The sequence below is a fragment of the Channa argus genome, chromosome 8, assembly GCF_033026475.1.
Source record: "Channa argus isolate prfri chromosome 8, Channa argus male v1.0, whole genome shotgun sequence".
Taxonomy (NCBI): domain Eukaryota; kingdom Metazoa; phylum Chordata; class Actinopteri; order Anabantiformes; family Channidae; genus Channa; species Channa argus.
Window position 1 is genome coordinate 9,286,053 of NC_090204.1, and position 17,275 is coordinate 9,303,327.

Consider the following 17,275-nt stretch of genomic DNA (forward strand, 5'->3'; position numbering starts at 1 on the left):
ACACTTTTCTGATAGGACTTTGCTTTGATGTTTTTTCCTTGACTTAGATTTTTGCTTGCCTTGTACCTCACATGTAAGTCGCTTAGGATAAAAGCGTCTGCTAAATGACTAAATGTAAATGTAAATGTAAACTTGAGCTCAACAAAATTAATTTAGAAACTTCTTTACAACTCACCCGGTATCCATGTTGACCAGTTTAAATTTTTAGTTCGTGAATCTGGCGGCAGTCATTATAGGAGGCGCTGTGTTCAGTTCTCCATCTCTACATTGATTCTTTCTGGAGTTTGTTTTCTTTTCCAGGGTGCATGCAAACCACTGTTCACTATGGCTCCTCCGGTGACCACTCACAGATCTTCCAATATTGACAACGCCAAATTGTCATGGCAAAAATGACAATATCTGGTCTTAGACACCTCAAGTGTAATTAGTTAAGAAGCTTCAACATCCAAGATGTGTTTTAGGGTTTTATTAATCTTGCAAGAGAGAAGAACATCGACAGAGTTTCAGTTCTCTATCCTATGCAGTTCTAAACTTCATACATCACAAATTAGTTTTATATCTTTCAGAATATTCTCCACCCTCAGGCTACTACCCCCAACCCTTTTCTCCTTTTATGGAAACCTTTTCCCTTTTCAGCACTTTGATAAGCACCTATTAGAATGTAGTAACTCTGGGTCAGTTAGACAATAACTGACCTTGGAGCAGTTCTGCAAACACTTCAAGACAAAATATATATACGAGACAAAGTTTGAACAACATACAATCTTTTAAACATTCTTCAAAAGTACACTGAGTACAAGTTGCTATTATAACTAGGTAAAATGGTAAGGATTAAATGTAATCATCATTTAATAATACTTGATTTTCCATCACAATACCCTCCTTTTTATTACATTTTAATCATAAGACACACAACAGAAGTCATCAGATGCCCAAATTCATAAAGATTCGATATACATCCTCTTAATATTGTATTGGAAATTCAGGCTCTGTTTTTGTGTGACATAGACATCACTGGAGTACAGAGCTAAGCACAGATTAGAAAGTATACAGCATATTTACACATCTGTGTATAGGTCAACATCAGGTCGTGAAAGTTTGAACAACATACAATCTTTTAAACATTCTTCAAAAGTACACTGAGTACAAGTTGCTATTATAACTAGGTAAAATGCTAAGGATTAAATGTAATCATCATTTAATAATACTTGATTTTCCATCACAAGTTTATTGTCTAAAACTCCAATACATTGTGTTGAAGTGGCTTCCTCAATTGCCCATCTATATGAATGTTTATAGATTTGTTCTCTTGAGTTAAGTCTAGTACAATAATCAAATAGAATGAATATAAAACTTTATCTTTAACTATTTAGATACAGTAGGATATTATTTAGTTCCATTAAATTCAGGATGATAGTTAAATTAAGTAAAAATTTTACAGTATCATTATAGCAAACACACTATTAGATGTCAAATATGTTCAAAAAACCCAAACCTGGTTTTTCATTCAAATTAGAATAAGGAGGAGCTCAGTTAAATCATCGGCTGGTGATGGCTGTTGAAATGACCAGAGGAACAGTGGAACAGCTGTCACATCCAGATTGTTTAACTGTTACTGTGTTGTAGTTAAATCTCACTGTGTTGTTGTGGCAGTTAGCAGAAAAGTATGGAAATGTATACAGTCTCAAAATGGGCCCCTCATGGATGGTGGTGTTGAATGGCCTTAACGCCTTGCAAGAAGGTCTAGTCACCAAAGGTGACATCCTAGCTGACCGCCCAGTACTTCCACTCCATACTGATGTCCTCCCCAAACTGGGTAAAGTCTTATTTCTACCTTGTAGTCTGAAGATTTTCTACTGCTATCACTATTACTTTCCACTGTACTTCCATCACAGGGCCAGCAGCAGTTTATAGGTGCATACAGTAGAATATAAAATGCTTAATAAAGAGAGAAAAATAGACTTTCTAAAATGTATTATAAAGCATTGTTTTTGAGGGTTGTTACTGCATATCATTTTACTTTCCTTTAGAACCCAGAGATTTCATCGACTGTTACCTGAATGAGATTCAGAGGGTGGGTCGACAGGCTACGAGAAAACTACCATTAAACTATATTTGGGGTTTGAATATTGACTTAACTCATCAGCTTTATTCTTGAGCAATATTTCTGACATTTTATAGACTTAATGCTTTTGAAGACAAAATTCAAAGTTATTTACTTTACTAAGAAAAAGCTTGCTTGCCCTAATTTTAATATGACCTACATGATCCTGAAAGGTCAGAGTAGTTGTTTGACCCACTACATCCTGCGCTGGGCTTTGCTCTATATGGCAAAGTTCACTGAGATCCAGGGTAAAAGCACAAAGATCTGGATGAAGGTTTGATGATGGCTGAAACCAGTGCCAACCTGAGTTATACCTGTTGTGTCTCATTTTTACTGGTGAATAATTTATTGTTTCCTTGCCTACTTTCCTATTGTACAGAGAAGGTCCAGGCTGAGATAGACAGAGTGATTGGACAGTGCAGACAGCTATCAATGGGGGACCATTCAAACATGCCCTAAACAGATTCCGTCATCCATGAAATCCAGAGGATGGGCAACATAGTGCCTCTCAGTCTGCCTTATATCACCAACAAGGAGCTCCAGCGGGGAGGCTACACAGTCACAAAAGTTTGTTCTATATTTTGTCTTATTCCATCACATATTGACTTTTTCTCCAGTTAACAATTAGTTCAACATTGCAATGCCATTTACAGGGTGTTACAGTAATTCCCAATTTGACCTCTGCACTGTTCGACAAGACTGAGTGGGAGACGCCTTTCACCTTCAATTCAGGACACTTGCTAAATAAGGAGGGAAAGTTTGTAAAGCGAGCTGCTTTCATCCCTTTTTCTAATGGCAAGTACCATTTAACAACAGTTGTAAGTTAATGAATAAGTCTGTGCATATTACAGGACATACCATTTAAATTCCTTTGTATATGTACTATAAGTTTAACTGATCATGCAATTATATCTGAATACTTTAAGGAAATGTATTGTTTTTTAAAAAAATCTGAAAACAACATCCTTATTTAACAAAATTATTTAGCCTTTCCAAATATAGTGTGATCAGTATTATTGTAACCAAATTAGCATTGCACTATAACACTATCATCACCAACGCTGCACAATCAGAGACATGGTGTCTTTATTTGTGCGTTCTTCTTACTTGTCGAACCTGCTTACCACATCTTGACTTCAGGACGGTGGACAGTTTGGTTAGGAACTAAAGTAGCCACAAGCTACAGGTATAGAGAGCACACTATCACGAGAAGAAAATGTTGATTATGGGCAGCACAGAGATGTAGCATACTTTATTTATTTTTTTGGGGAATCTGAAAAATGGCTCTAAAACCATATATTTATGTAGTTACTTCTATCCTTCAAATCATTGTTGTGTATTTTTGCTGCAGGTAAGCAAGTGTGTCTGGGGGAGAACTTGGCCAGGATGGAGCTCTTCCTCTTCTTCACCTCCTTCATGCAGCACTACACCTTTTCCATGCCTCCAGGGTTGGAGCCGGACCTTAAGCCCCGTACTAGGATCACTCTTTCACCCTACCAATATGAAATCTGTGCTACTTTACGTGAAGTGTGATGCTCCTCTGCGAGCTTTTTTATATTTAGTAGGTGTATTTCTCAATTTTAATTCTGATATTAAATGCATCGTCAAAAATAATATAAAATCATTTACAGCCTGCAATGCTTGGGACAGAAGAAGACAACAGAAAATGACTTGGCACATGAGTGTTAAAAACATGGAACAATGCTAGCATTTGTGTCACTGCAGTGGAATTGTATTTCTGCTAAACAGCAAAGTTAAAATCAATTTTTAGTCTTGTTTTAGGTCTTATCAAGGTCAACTCTTGATAAATCACCTGGACTTTTAGCTGAATGTTTGAACATTCAAGATACATTTGCTTATGGGAGGGAGGTCAGTGGGCCAGAGGACATGTCCTTAGTCTTTTAGCATTCTCCCAGCACGTTTCCAGAGGGGCTTTAACTTCTGTAATAAAATTTCACGTGAACCTGTGCTGGATAAGAGGGCGGCAATCAGTAATATATAGAGAAAAGAAAATTATATTCATGCACTACACCCTTTTTATGTCATTCCAAACCAAAACAATTGAACAAAAGTAGACAATATGGACATTTAAGTACCATTTGTAAACTGGTTATCTAATCCATACAGACATCAAGAGATCAACCTCAAAAATGCTTGTGTGACATTTTATTTTTACTGGTATAACCTTACAGTGACCTTTCACATATTTGATAAGAGAACTGCTAACAGGAGTTTGCAGACTATAAAAATGTTCACAATATTGATGCTGTTTTGTAAAAAGAGCAATGTATGTAACATTAAATAACTTTAGGCTGCCATATACAAAACTCTACAAATATTGAATCCATTGTACATTTACTATACTAAAAGAAGTTTTCATTAAATACATGTCCATTGTAATGTCGACAAATCTGCGCAAAATAGGACAAATTTTCAACCCACATTGCAGACCCCCCTAGAAATTTTCATTTTATTAGAGTTTGATTTTAAAACTGCCCTCAGAAAAGCTACAGCCACCTTTACGTGAAGTGTGATGCTCCTCTGCAAGCTTTTTTATATTTAGTAGGTGCATTTCTCAATATTAATTAAAGGCATCATCAAAAATAATATAAAATCATTCACAGCCTGCAATGCTTGGGACAGAAGGTGACAACAGAACATGACTTGGCACATGAGTGTTAAAAACATGGAACAATGCTAGCATTTGTGTCACTGCAGTGAAATTGTATTTCTGCTAAACAGCAAAGTTAAAATCAATTTTTAACCTTGTTTTAGTTGTTATCAAGGTCAACTCTTGATAAATCACCTGGACTTTTAGCTGAATGTTTGAACAATGTTATGTAACTGAAAAATGATTCAGTTACATAACTTTTTGAAATTCAAAGATCATCTTTCATTCATTTTGTGTCGCTTTGTTTTGTTGCCCATACAGTTTCTACTATTTGATGTTTTCTCATGATAAGGTGCTTTTGAACAGTGCAGCTGATCGGCCTATCCTCTCTGGACACTGGAGTTTGTAGCCCACTCTGTAGGCCTGCAGGTACACACGTGCCTGGTTTATCCTGGAAAAATGACAAGACACAAGACACAACTTATTAAAAACATAATCCACAAATGCTACCGTAACACATCATGTATTTGCTTCAAATGCTGTTTCTGAATAAATTTATGACATGCCTACTCTTTTTAAAGTATTTAAGGTATTAGTATAAATATAAGAGAACCTGGGAAAGTTCTAAGAAATAAATGTTTTCATTTATATGACTCATAACTTTTTTCTCTATGACGATAAAACACCAATCAGCTACTATTTGATCTTGATCCAGAGGATATTGTAAGACAAGACGTAACCTGTATTTAGTGCAAAGCTGTACTCCCAGAGGTCCACAGCGGTCAACATAACTCTCCCTAAACGCCTTTCTCACTGCTCGAGCCATACTGACCACTGTGGTGACCACAGGACATGTCCTAGGAGACAAACATGCAGAAGATTGTGAGTTACAGTAGTTTATGTACATGACAACTAAATATTTGCATGGTAAAAATGATTGCGTGCAATTATTCTTTCTTACAAGAGTCACACGCCACATTGATCTTCGATAACAAACACCAATGGACAAAGTTTTTCTTTGTCCATTCCAGTCAACACACATTTGAAAGACATTTTACTCTAAATTCAAAGGCAGAGATGACAAAGAAGTATCACGGGGGTTTGTTTTTTTGATAATTATCTTGACACTAGGTTTATAGCAAGTCATTTGCCACTACTGTGAAAATGTGCTATTATGCAATTTTGAACAACAAAATAAAAAGAACATCCCATGCCTAATTGTATGCTGCCATTAACTGCAACTACTGGTCTGATTAAGGAGGCTTTCAGACTCACACTATTATATGAGAGACAATAGATGCTTTTCCATGTATATTAGCAAGTTTTCTCTTTTTTCAGATTACAGTTTTATGCATAGGGACACAGTTACCACAGTGCATCAGCAGGTTAAAAATTAGTTGGATTCCTATTGGATGGCACTACAGTATTCATCAGTCCATTAGAAAAAGACCTGGAAGGTGTGCCAGAGGCAGGCTAGTGACTAATACGGAGCGTGTTTAAAGTTGCAGATTACATATAGCCTTAGTTAAAGGAAACAGTGAAAACTAGACGATGAGCAGGAGACTGACAGTGGATCAAAGAAAACATAATGTGATTTGTGCCTTTGCAACTGCTGTTGCTCATACTTACAGTTTTTCGCAGCGCAGGCCAGCAGTGCCCTCAGAACAGGTGCAAGTGTTGTGAGGACTGCAGGTGGCTCCATGTTGGCAGGGCGGCACGCAGGGTGTTGTCACGGCTGTAGAACCAGCACACAGCAAGACTCTTAATGCAAAGAGAGGGAATTCTTGAACACACATACATCACATTTACACACTCACACACAGACTAACCTGCTTCACAGAGGTCTCCAGTAAATGCTTTGGCACATTGGCACCTGTTGAGGCCCACACAAACTCCACCGTTCTGACATGGTTTTTGACACTGAACAGGCTCTGAGGGAAACAGAGAGAAAAATGGAATACAGTCAACTGTAATTAAGCTCAACACAGCTAATGTCTACTTTGTCTACTCACTCAACCCACGCATGCCACCACATGGAAAACTTTTATGATTGCATCTTACAGAACTTTTTACTGGTACTTCTGCAGGGAAAAGTAGGTGAATGTTATTTAAATGTCGCCATTGATGTGACCATGTATTGTAAACAGTGCCCAGGAGAGATCCTAACTTTAATAGCTGAACTCCTGTGACCTGCGCATGGGTCTGTGTTTGTTTTGTAGGTGACAGGAACTTGGACACAACATACACTATATTGCCAAAAGTACTTGCTCACCTGCCTTTAGACCCATATGAACTTTAGTGACATTCCATTCTTAATCCATAAGGTCTAATATGACATCGGCCCACCTTTTGCAGCTATAACAGCTTCAATTCTTCTGGGAAGGCTTTCCACGAGGTTTAGGAGTGTGTTTATTAAATACATAATAAACAGTGCTCACAGTCTGCGCTCTAATTCATCCCAAAGGTGTTCTATCGGGTTGAGGTCAGGACTCTGTGCAGGCCAGTCAAGTTCTTCCACACCAAACTCACTAATCCATGTCTTTATGGACCTTGCTTTGTGCACCTGAATTCATTTATTTGGATGGGTGAGCGAATACTTTTGGCAATATAGTGTATTATTTACTTACTTTGTCTTCTCGCAGGCCTGAACGTGTAACCAGGGCCTAGAAGGAACCTAGTTTCAATGACAATAGCACATTCTAGATTCCCTTCACTTACTTTAAAGCTTAAAGACAATTCTTTTGTATTGACAAATCACTTTACATAGAGATGTGGTGTTGAACTGTCCCTTGAACTGTCTGTTTTGACACAGTGAAACTTCTTAGAAGTAATGTACTCTAATATTTTCTGCTTAAATTATAGCATGACTCTTAAATATGACAAAGTTGAATATAATTGTCAAGATTCTGCTCTGTTTATGTTTATTTTCATCTACTCTTGTCTTCTGAGCCAAAGTCCCACTTCTCCAGTTTCCTGCATCCTTTCCAGTGTATGTTTGATCTCCTATCATTTCTCCTGATGGCCACCAGATGTCCTCCTCCTCCTTCATTTTCCTCTCTCCAGCTGCACACCTGACCCTCACGTTCAAATCACACAAGGCTGACTTCCAAAGGCACCTTACCTGCTCCTCATTCACAAATCATATTCTCAATATACTGTAGGTAAAATACCTTACCAGCTTTTGGGCTTTTGTTCATTTCTCTTAACTGGCTTTTTGCCTGCTATCATCCCTGCTTAGTTTTGATTGCTGAGCTTTATGTAGTTCTGTCCATAATATCATTAAAGCATCATGTTTATTTCATCTTCCTGTCTACTATCTGATTGAACGTGGGTTTCCCTTATGTTTAAGTATGAATGTAATTACATTAACACAGGGGTTAAAATAGTACATGTGGATAAAATGTTTCAGCTATATGACAACAGACAGATGCAGTAACAGAAATCTCACCTATCTGGCAACGTGCTCCTTGCCATTCACCAACACATGTGCATTTGTTGACATCAACACACCTTCCGCCATTTTGACAGGCAGGAGTGCACAGGGCTGCAAAACGCACAGACAAACACACAGTTCTCTTTAGGTTTATAAATGCGGTGCTACTAACAAGCCCAGAGGTAGGAAGGAAGACGTGTCAAGTATCTAGCATAGCTTAACCCGCAACAAAGAGTTTGGGGTTTTGTTACTCACGCATGAGGCACTGAGGGCCAGTGTAGTCAGAGGGACACTGGCAGGTATTAGGCCCCAAACAGCGACCACCATTAGCACAGGGCAACTCACACACAGCTGATAGAGACATGAAATGGAATAAATACAGGTGCAAAAGAAAAACAATCACAGAAGATTCATGCAAAGGTGTAGGAAACTGTGGTTTTAATGAGGTTTAAAACCAGGGCTTAACATTATCTTTTGTGCTCACCAGCCACTGTGGCTATTGGTTTTCCAAAGTTACTAGCCACTCAGCATTTTCACTGGTCCAAATTTTTGTTTTATGAAGTTCTGTTTTTATATGACAAGATTTGATATGACAACGACATTCTACAATTTACTTGATTTGACTAAATTAAAAACTGTTTGGAAGGTAAATTACTGTACACACCCAAATCAGGAATAAATAAAATGTATAACGCAACATCTCATTATCAAAGATTTACAACTGTTCATGCTCCAATCTGTGAGGTACATCATTTTTTGTCTGGATCATATACTAGGAATTCTCAACAGGTAGTGCTCATGGGAGTTGTAGAGTCATGATGTCACATTGTAATTAGTGTTTTACTTCAGGTGTCTTTTGAGAAGACAACAAAAAAATATTTGCTGTATGTGCTTTACACGTGGATTCACAACTAGGTACTTGTTCTATGTGATAACATTTACTGTAAAGGTATTACAAGTTTTAATACTCTTATTGACATAGGAGTGAAGAGATGGTGCTGACTTGGTGTACTTTAATAAACTGAGAACTGAGTGATAAGTCATAATTTATTTGTACAACAGTGAGGTCACATATACTCAATAAAGAAGTTTTGACAGTGATCACTGTGTGAAACTTGACTATCAGTGACCATCACTCACTCATACTTTTCTCTATCTACAAGCATTTGGCAGGCTGACAAACCCGTCAACACATTAAGAATGGGGCGGCTGCTGTGCAGCAGGTAGAGCGGGTTGGTTAAATCCCTCGGTCCTCCGGTCACATGTCGAAGTGTGAGGAAGACACTGAATCCCAACTTAGTTGCTCCCGGTGAGTGTTGGCAGTGTGTGTGTGTGTGATTGTGAGTGTAAATGGGTAAACATGAAGCAGTGTAAAGCACTTTGAGTGCCAACAGGTAAGGGCTATATAAGTGCAGAGCATTTACCAATAGAAACAGCGACTCATTATATACTTTGTATATAACAATTATTTAAAAATTAATAACATGATGGCAGTGTAAAGCACAAAGCACAGCAGCAGTGTATCGAGGTATCGAGAAGGAGTTGGTGCTCACACAAAGGACTCTTTGCACAGGCTATTTGTTATCAGCACAATCCGCTTGGTTTCATTATAATATCCATCCCCTGTGTTTACAGACACTCTCTTGTCAGTGCTTGCTTGTACAGAAGTGGGACAGTCTCGATTACCTTCATGTCAGAGGTGAATTACTGTACCTGTGTGGCAGCCGGCTCCTGTCCAACCAGGGGGGCATAAACACTTGTTCCAGCGCATACAGGTACCTCCATGGGCACAAGGCGGGGAGCACATAGCTGAAACCATAGCACCACAGTGTATTTCAACCAATTTCAGTGTGTGTCTAATATTATCTGCAAAGTTTACAAATTTACATAAATGTCAGATTTGATAAATAATTTAATATATGTATTCATATATTCTAGTCTTTTCTTTTTAGTCATTTCAGTAATTTTCACTGCAGCCTGTATAACTGAAAAATGTCTGCTCTTGATCATGTAATACATAAGTTGGAACTGAAAACTACTTTCTAAAAGCATGTTTGTCTCAATTTGTGGAAAATATTTCCAACCCTCCATCATGGAAAATATTGATGGTTCTAACATCTCTAATGCTTTAGCAAAGTCTCTCTTACTAATGGTGAACATACCTTTTGAGACTCAATACAAACTTGTTAAATTTTGCAGAGCACCAAGTGCATAAAACATTGTCTTGTTAATGAGAGGCTATGAGAGCTTTGTAGTAATGAAATATAACATGATAGTAATGTCCTCATATACAATATTCATGTATAACAGTCCAAGTTTATACCTGAGCAGCCAACTCCAGGGTAGCCTGGAGGACAGTCACAGATGTTTGGTGCCACACATACACCATAGTTCTGACAAGGAGGGTCACACACAGCTGGAAAGACATAATTTGGTACTTTTAACCCTTTAAGAAAAACTGAATAAAGCAGTAATATTTTCTGATATTGTTGCTTGTTACATTTTTTTACTGGTTATTTCACTCACGCTGGCACTTGGTGAGGTCATCTGTTCGAACTTCAAATCCCTCCCTGCAGGTACAGTTAAACCCACCTGGATAGTTTACGCAGAGCTGCTCACAGCCTCCATTTGTAAAGTCCCCACACTCATTTACATCTTAAGACAAAACGCAGCAGGATAGTTTGAACACGACATGTCAACACAACAAGTGCCTCTACAAGGCAGTTGATTTATTCCCTGCTGGGCTAAGAAAGACATTTTCTTAAAAACTGAAAAGCTGTGTTTCTGAAAATCCATTTTTCCCCAACTGATGTGATTTTGTTTATGAACACCTCCAGCCTGGTGAGTGCAAAGACATTGATTACATGCATAGCAATCAGTCCAGCTTTTTACCTATGTTAAACAGATGTTAAAGTCCAATGAACATGCATTGTGTTTAAATGTTTAAATGAAATGTGCATATTACACAAAAAATCATGCATAAATAAACCACTTACTTTACAGAACAAAACTTTGCAAGACTATGATAAATTTACAGTCAGAGCCCATAGTGTCAGCGTAACAAATCCACAAAGGTGGTGGCAGAGTGAGAAATGAAAAATAAAGTCTCACCCACACAACTCCTGAGGTCCTCACCCAGTTTCCAGCCTGTTTGGCAGCTACACTGGACATGGCCCTCAGCCCTCACGGTGCATGTGTGGTCACACCCGCCATTTCTCAGTTTACAAGATGTAATATCTATGGAAGTGAGAAAAAAGATTTAAAAAAAAGATTTATTACTCACTTGACAGAAGAATACTACTTATCTTGATAATTGATCAATATTCAAGTAAGAGGGCAAAAAACTCGCCTTCACCTAAATTTGAAATTTCCTACTTTGTCCAATTTGGTAGGAAATTGGTATCAAATAATTGAATGAAAAAATTATAAAGATAATTATTAAATTATTTGTAGGTATAATTATGGAGAGCTGAGCTGTGAAATTATATGAAGTTTATATAAAAACAAACAGACTACTTCATAAGTGTTTGCTCATTGTTTAAGAGTTATAAGAAGAACACCGAGACCTTAAAACAAGTCCTAAAGTAGAAATTTTGTTCAAATGTATATTGTGTGTATGTGAACCATTTTAACATCAGTGTATTAGTGTGAAAGGAACTGAATTGCCAAACCAGAGCTAGATGTACCATGTGACCAACAACAATTAATAAAACAACGTAATCTGGAATTCTTTGTAAAAAAAATTAATAATTATCAAACAATCAGCAACAATTAACATTTTCAACTCAAGTATACAATGTCAAGTTCTGTAGTGAGGGACGTACTGCTGCAGGTGTGGTTGTCTACGTCTAACAGCAGAGGAGGAGGGCAGTGGCAATTGTGTCCTCCTGGAGAGTTGGTGCAGGTGTGGGAGCAGTCACCATTATGGAGTTTACATTCATCGATGTCTGAGTGGACAAACACACACACACAAACATGCAGAGACATTAGGTAGACTTCTTTGTGGACACAGTTATCTCTCCCATGCAACCGATTCCTAACCGAGTCTGGCTCTTTCATCTCACTAATCCTCCAAACTGTGCCCCTTATACCCCCACTTAGTATGTTTGTGCAGAAGAGATGCTCGTAAACAGATCCGCACACACACTGTGTGACCATGAGATAACATATTCAGGGTAGTTTTTGCCTCTTCTGCATGCCAGTGAATCGCTGATGCTCACAAATGACTGAAAATAAGTAGGTATATAGCAGTGAGAACTGAACAAGTGTCAGCGAGTGACTGACCCACGCAGGTGTGGCCATCAATGTGCAGCTGGTAGCCGGGTTTGCAGGAGCACTGGAAAGATCCCAGAGTGTTGACGCAAATGTGCTCACAGGTCCCATTTGGTGCCAAGCACTCGTCCACATCTGGGGGATCATAGACATTTTGTTAAAAATGTTTTCATTGCAAAACATGGCTTAATGTAAGGGCTCATCCTAAATTCAGGCAAACACGATTTGCAATTCATTTTAGCACTTATTTAAAAACTGAGATGGGTGTGCAACAGAACACAGTGTGTCTGGAGTGAGAGACCAATAATGGCATTATCTTTGAAAAAATGAGGCAATACATCTGTTGCCCTAGACTGACAAGCTGCGGTGTGACTGTAAACCTTGAAAAATTGGTCATTAGGACTTCGGACTTTACGCAGGAACAAAGAAATTCTGTGTTTCTTTCATCTTAAATTGATTGCAATATGTATGTGAGCACTTACTCTGCTCTACATTCGCTGAGGCCAGTTGGTGGAAAAGCACGTCTGTAGACTCGTGAGCAGCTACATCTCAAGAGTCAGAGCAGGTTTTCTGCTAATTGGTTCATTATTTGCTTACTTGCTGAGTAGATGAGAAGACTGATACAACACTTATCTAGTCTACCACAAGATTTTAAAAAATCTGCCTACTAACATTTCAAAAGCTTGTTAACATCCTATATTTTAGCATTTTTACGTTTTTTTTTTTTGTTTTTGTTTTTTTGGACAGAGCAGCGTTGTTTCCCACTGATTTTATTCTTTCCACTAAGTTAAACTAAGACAATAGGTCTGGGTAGTCAGCTTCATGCTTGACCGGGCATTTTTTTCAAAATGATTAACTCTTACTCATTTCAAAAATATGTTTTAGACATTTATATATTTTACACACAGTAGTTAGTTTCAAGACAAACTTTCAAGATTAACTTTGTTTGGCATTGGAAACAACTTACTTCCGACTTGTGCGTTACCTGTACAGTTGTGCCCATCCTGGTCCTGCTGGTATCCTGATGCACACTGGCACATGTACCCACCAGGTTCGTTGATGCAGTTGTGCTGACAGTGGCCGTTGTTCACAGCGCACTCATCAATGTCTGAAAAGGAAAATCTCAAAGGTCTGGTGTCTGGTGAGTCTTGGATACCCAAATGCTGCTGGTACACGTCATGTAGTGTACTTTTTATGTGACACCGTATTACTCGTGATACTGAGCACCACTGGTGTGATGTGCGACAATGAAAACACATACTCTCTGCATACCCACCAAAACAAGAGTGTCCATCTCCATTAAAGCCCTGGTAGCACTGGCAGAAATATGAGCCAATGATGTTGCCACACCGAGCATTGGTGTCACACCTGTGACCACCTGATGCACATTCGTTCTCATCTGGAGAAAAAGAGCACACAGTGTTTTTTTTAACTATTCAATCAACAGTGGGGATAATTTCAGTGGAAGGCATTAAAGCAGGCATTAGCTACAACACGCGCACACAGGGGAAGCTGACCCCGTCTATGAGAAACAAGAGTTTTCCCATGGAGGGACGTCAGCACTAATTGCTTACCTTCGCAGTGTGTGCCGTTTCCCCGGTAACCTGGTTGGCAAACACACTTGTAGCTCCCGAGTGTGTTTTCACACACACCCTGACCATCACACACTGCAGGACTCTCTGAGCATTCATCCACATCTGGGACAGAGAAAGAGGGTGGTGCATACAGTTTGTGAGTTCACTTGACTTCACTTGATTGACTTGTAAAAACTTTCCTCTGTGTCACCAAAGTGCTTTCATAACTTTAAATCCCAAGCTTGAAACTAGTAACATAAAGAAAGTGCTGTGTTCATATAAGACATGGTTCCTTTTTCTCCAAAGTCACACTTCTAATGTTTTTTACCTGTAAATCGTGAAGAAACTATAGGGGTCAGAAAATGACATACAAGGCAAATCCTGTGAAGATAAGCTTTGGCGAAATATTTCACAACTGCCGTTTGATTTGGCAAGTAGCACGTGTTAGACACAGAAGCATGTCATACCTTGACACACGGTGTGGTTGGAACACACAGGACCTAGAGAGGACCAGAGACGAGAAGTGCACAACATTTGCAGAACAAAAAATAAGCAAGATATAAAAAAAGAAGGTGGATAGGATATTGAGAATATTTTGGATCACAAGAGAGGAAATATGTCCTTAACATAAAGGTTAATAAGAAACAAAATCAATGCAGAAAATAGCAGGCCAGTAGCAAAGCAGCAGATTAAAGTGCTTGACTGCTGCAAAGCCTTCCTTTCTGTGAGCACATTATTAGCTCTGAGGCAGCTCAAGAGACATATGAAAACACTGAACATAAATCAAAGATCAAATCCGGACACCAGTCCTATCCAGCTGTGGCTGAGGCTTAACAATGGACTTACCAACACAGGCAGGAGCCTCTGCTCTGAAGCCCTGCTGACACTGACATATAAAGCTGCCAGGAGTGTTTACGCACACATTTCCCAGCTCACGACGACACTGCTCCTCAAAGCTGCACTCATCCACATCTGCACAGAAACAAAGGTCGACAGTTACATCCATCAAGATCACACATTAGACCTCCCCAAACATGTCAAGGTTATGTTATAGTGTCTTAACTTGTGTTTGCCCTGCTTTTGTCTTTTGTTCTACATTGACACATCAGAACACAACAGCCTCACCTACACAACTCTGTCCATTTAGAGCCTTTACATATCCCAAAGGGCAGGAGCAGACGAAGGAGCCAGGAGTGTTTCTGCATTCAGCATCACGATGACAGGCCTGCAGGCCTTTCACTGCAGCCAAAGCACACTCATCTATATCTGTAAAACCCACATGAAACACACACAATTTGACCACACTGCATGCAGTATGTACGTAATACTACTGCATACTAGTGGATGGTACAGTTGGTAATTTCTCAATCTCTCCTTCTAACATGCTCTCTCAGACACATTTTACATCCTTTAGCCTCAAACACTGTTGTCTGTTGTTGACAGACCTTGGCATCCTCCAGCTTCCATTAGGTAACCACGGAGACAGCTACATAAGTAAGAGCCAGGGGTATTAGTGCAGCTGGCATAGAGACCACATAGTCCTGGCGCCTCTCCTCCACACTCATCAACATCTGTTGAGTAGACACAGGACAGAACACTGCACTGCACATGAAACATGATTTGGTGTAAAGTTGCAGCATCTGGTGTATTTAATGGTAATATTTACTATAGTAATCCTGTTAAATTCTTCTTTTTACTCCTGCAGCTACTTCTTCAAATTAAAACCTTATTTCTTATAAAATACAAAGTAAACTGCAAATATTTTTGCTTTGCTGTAGATAAAAAATTCATAGCACCATCTCTCTCAATCTTGCTGAATTTGTGCAAAAAACAGGTTGTATGGGAAATATCACATTTGTAAATAGAACACATTAATGATTTTATTGATTTTCCAATGCAGCCCACACAACACATTGGTTTCTGCTGCCGATCCTGACATTTCTCACCTTTACACTGAGTTCCCTCCAGAGTGAAGCCTGGAGGACAGGTACAGTTATCACCTTCCTTCACCATGCTGGATGGACAACCACAGCCTGTGCTGCTCTCCAGCATCACCTGACTTCCTGGACACTGTGGAACTGGACTGACGTTAGGAGAAACTGTCGCAGTCGAGGCAGCTGCTAATGCAAAACAAGAAAAGGCAAGTTCAGGAGCAGGTCAAAAGAAACAGCAGATAAAGCTAAATCATAAAAAAATACACTCGTACATGTGGTAGGGGTGCGGCTTGTTGTAGGTTCACTGAGGTTCCCAATGGTATTTTGAATAACCTGATTTAAAATCCGGAAAGAGCAACACATGTAAGACATTTGTAGTGTGGAAACTACTCTGTGGAAAGTGTTTTCTAAAACTGACTCTTTGTTTGGTCACAGACCTGGTTCTTTGTGTACCCCGTTTCCGTGTTGTTCTGGACTTCATTTTTACTTTCCTGAGGGCTGCTCAAAGGTTCGGCCACCGACCAAACCAGCAGCAGGGCTGACAGGAGACTAGGAACGTGAGTCATCACCTGAATCTGTGTGAAAGAGGTGTATTTACTTAAAAAAAAAAAAACACACACATACATGAGAAGTTTATACACATACAGTATGAATAGTGTGTAACAGTCATGCAGTGCATGTCCATGCAGGCAGAACAACAGAGGGGGGGGAGCCTGTTATTAAGTTAGCAGCAACCCTCTGGGCTGTCTGCACAGAACAAAAGACTGTGTAACTTTGTTGTTACAATACAGCCACAGTTTTCAGAGAAAGTGAATGGATTTTTTTTCTCGCACGTCATTGTATTTTTTGACAAGTTTAAACTTATTCGCGATGTTTTTGGAAACGTTTTGCCGCAACAATTGTAATAAGGGTAAAGACTGCTGTGGGACTGCAGAGTAAAAATGATGTGATACACTATCGACCAAAAGTCGCACAGTTTTAACCAACTTACCCGGGTTAGAAATAGTCCCACTTAGTCCCTTGTTTAGGTCACCAGGAGACAAACAGATTTCCAGATGTCAAAACGCGCTTCCAGGCCTCTCCAGAACGATGCGGACTCATGCCACCGCAAGTCACCTCTGTAGAACCACGGAGGGTGTGTGGGAGAGGGGGGTTTCCTGTTAAGGAAATCTGCACTTCCCATTCCACAAATCTGGAAAGCGAAGAAACAGCGGACAGGGCTGCAGGCTGCAGGAGATTGAACCCTCACATGGAGCTCGTGCATCAGTCAGGAGACATATTCAACCAGGACACACGGGGGGGGGGGGTGTCCAAGCGATTTTGTTATTTTGCAAACCCTCCCCAATT

The 17,275-nt window shown here is 39.3% G+C and overlaps 1 protein-coding gene and 1 pseudogene across 5 annotated transcripts; one reads left to right on the plus strand and one right to left on the minus strand.

The window, feature by feature from the left end:
* The first annotated feature begins 1,689 nt into the window (after nucleotides 1–1,689).
* LOC137131856 (cytochrome P450 2K1-like) lies at nucleotides 1,690–4,109 on the plus strand (annotated as a pseudogene).
* A 146-nt stretch (nucleotides 4,110–4,255) lies between these two features.
* On the minus strand, nucleotides 4,256–17,182 carry si:ch211-221n20.8 (uncharacterized protein LOC100034409 homolog). 5 transcript variants are annotated; one of them, XM_067512276.1, is made up of 23 exons: nucleotides 16,920–17,182; nucleotides 16,366–16,525; nucleotides 16,201–16,261; nucleotides 15,941–16,114; nucleotides 15,440–15,565; nucleotides 15,120–15,260; nucleotides 14,841–14,966; nucleotides 14,462–14,494; nucleotides 13,995–14,117; nucleotides 13,697–13,819; nucleotides 13,406–13,528; nucleotides 12,433–12,555; nucleotides 11,973–12,095; nucleotides 11,284–11,385; nucleotides 10,675–10,803; nucleotides 10,472–10,564; nucleotides 9,862–9,957; nucleotides 8,404–8,499; nucleotides 8,164–8,259; nucleotides 6,545–6,646; nucleotides 6,345–6,450; nucleotides 5,456–5,572; nucleotides 4,256–5,166 (listed from the first exon to the last, which is right to left on the minus strand). In XM_067512276.1, exons 2-23 carry the CDS (start codon nucleotides 16,492–16,494, stop codon nucleotides 5,058–5,060), a joined length of 2,451 nt encoding a protein of 816 aa, XP_067368377.1. In that variant the 5' UTR covers nucleotides 16,495–16,525; nucleotides 16,920–17,182; the 3' UTR covers nucleotides 4,256–5,057. The 5 variants fall into 5 exon arrangements, with proteins under 5 accessions (XP_067368377.1, XP_067368375.1, XP_067368376.1 ...); XM_067512274.1 differs by having other exon boundaries at nucleotides 11,260–11,385; nucleotides 16,366–16,503; nucleotides 16,920–17,181; XM_067512275.1 differs by having other exon boundaries at nucleotides 11,260–11,385; nucleotides 15,941–16,111; nucleotides 16,920–17,180.
* Between the last annotated feature and the right edge of the window lie 93 nt (nucleotides 17,183–17,275).

Coding starts and splice junctions, on each gene's coding strand:
- si:ch211-221n20.8 (XM_067512274.1), bottom strand. CDS start 16,494: ATGACTCACGTTCCTAGTCTCCTGTCAGCCCTGCTGCTGGTTTGGTCG. Junction 14,495..14,840: donor AGAGGCTCCTGCCTGTGTTG/GTAAGTCCATTG, acceptor GGTCCTCTCTAG/GTCCTGTGTGTTCCAACCAC. Junction 5,167..5,455: donor CAGCTTTGCACTAAATACAG/GTTACGTCTTGT, acceptor TCATTTTTCCAG/GATAAACCAGGCACGTGTGT.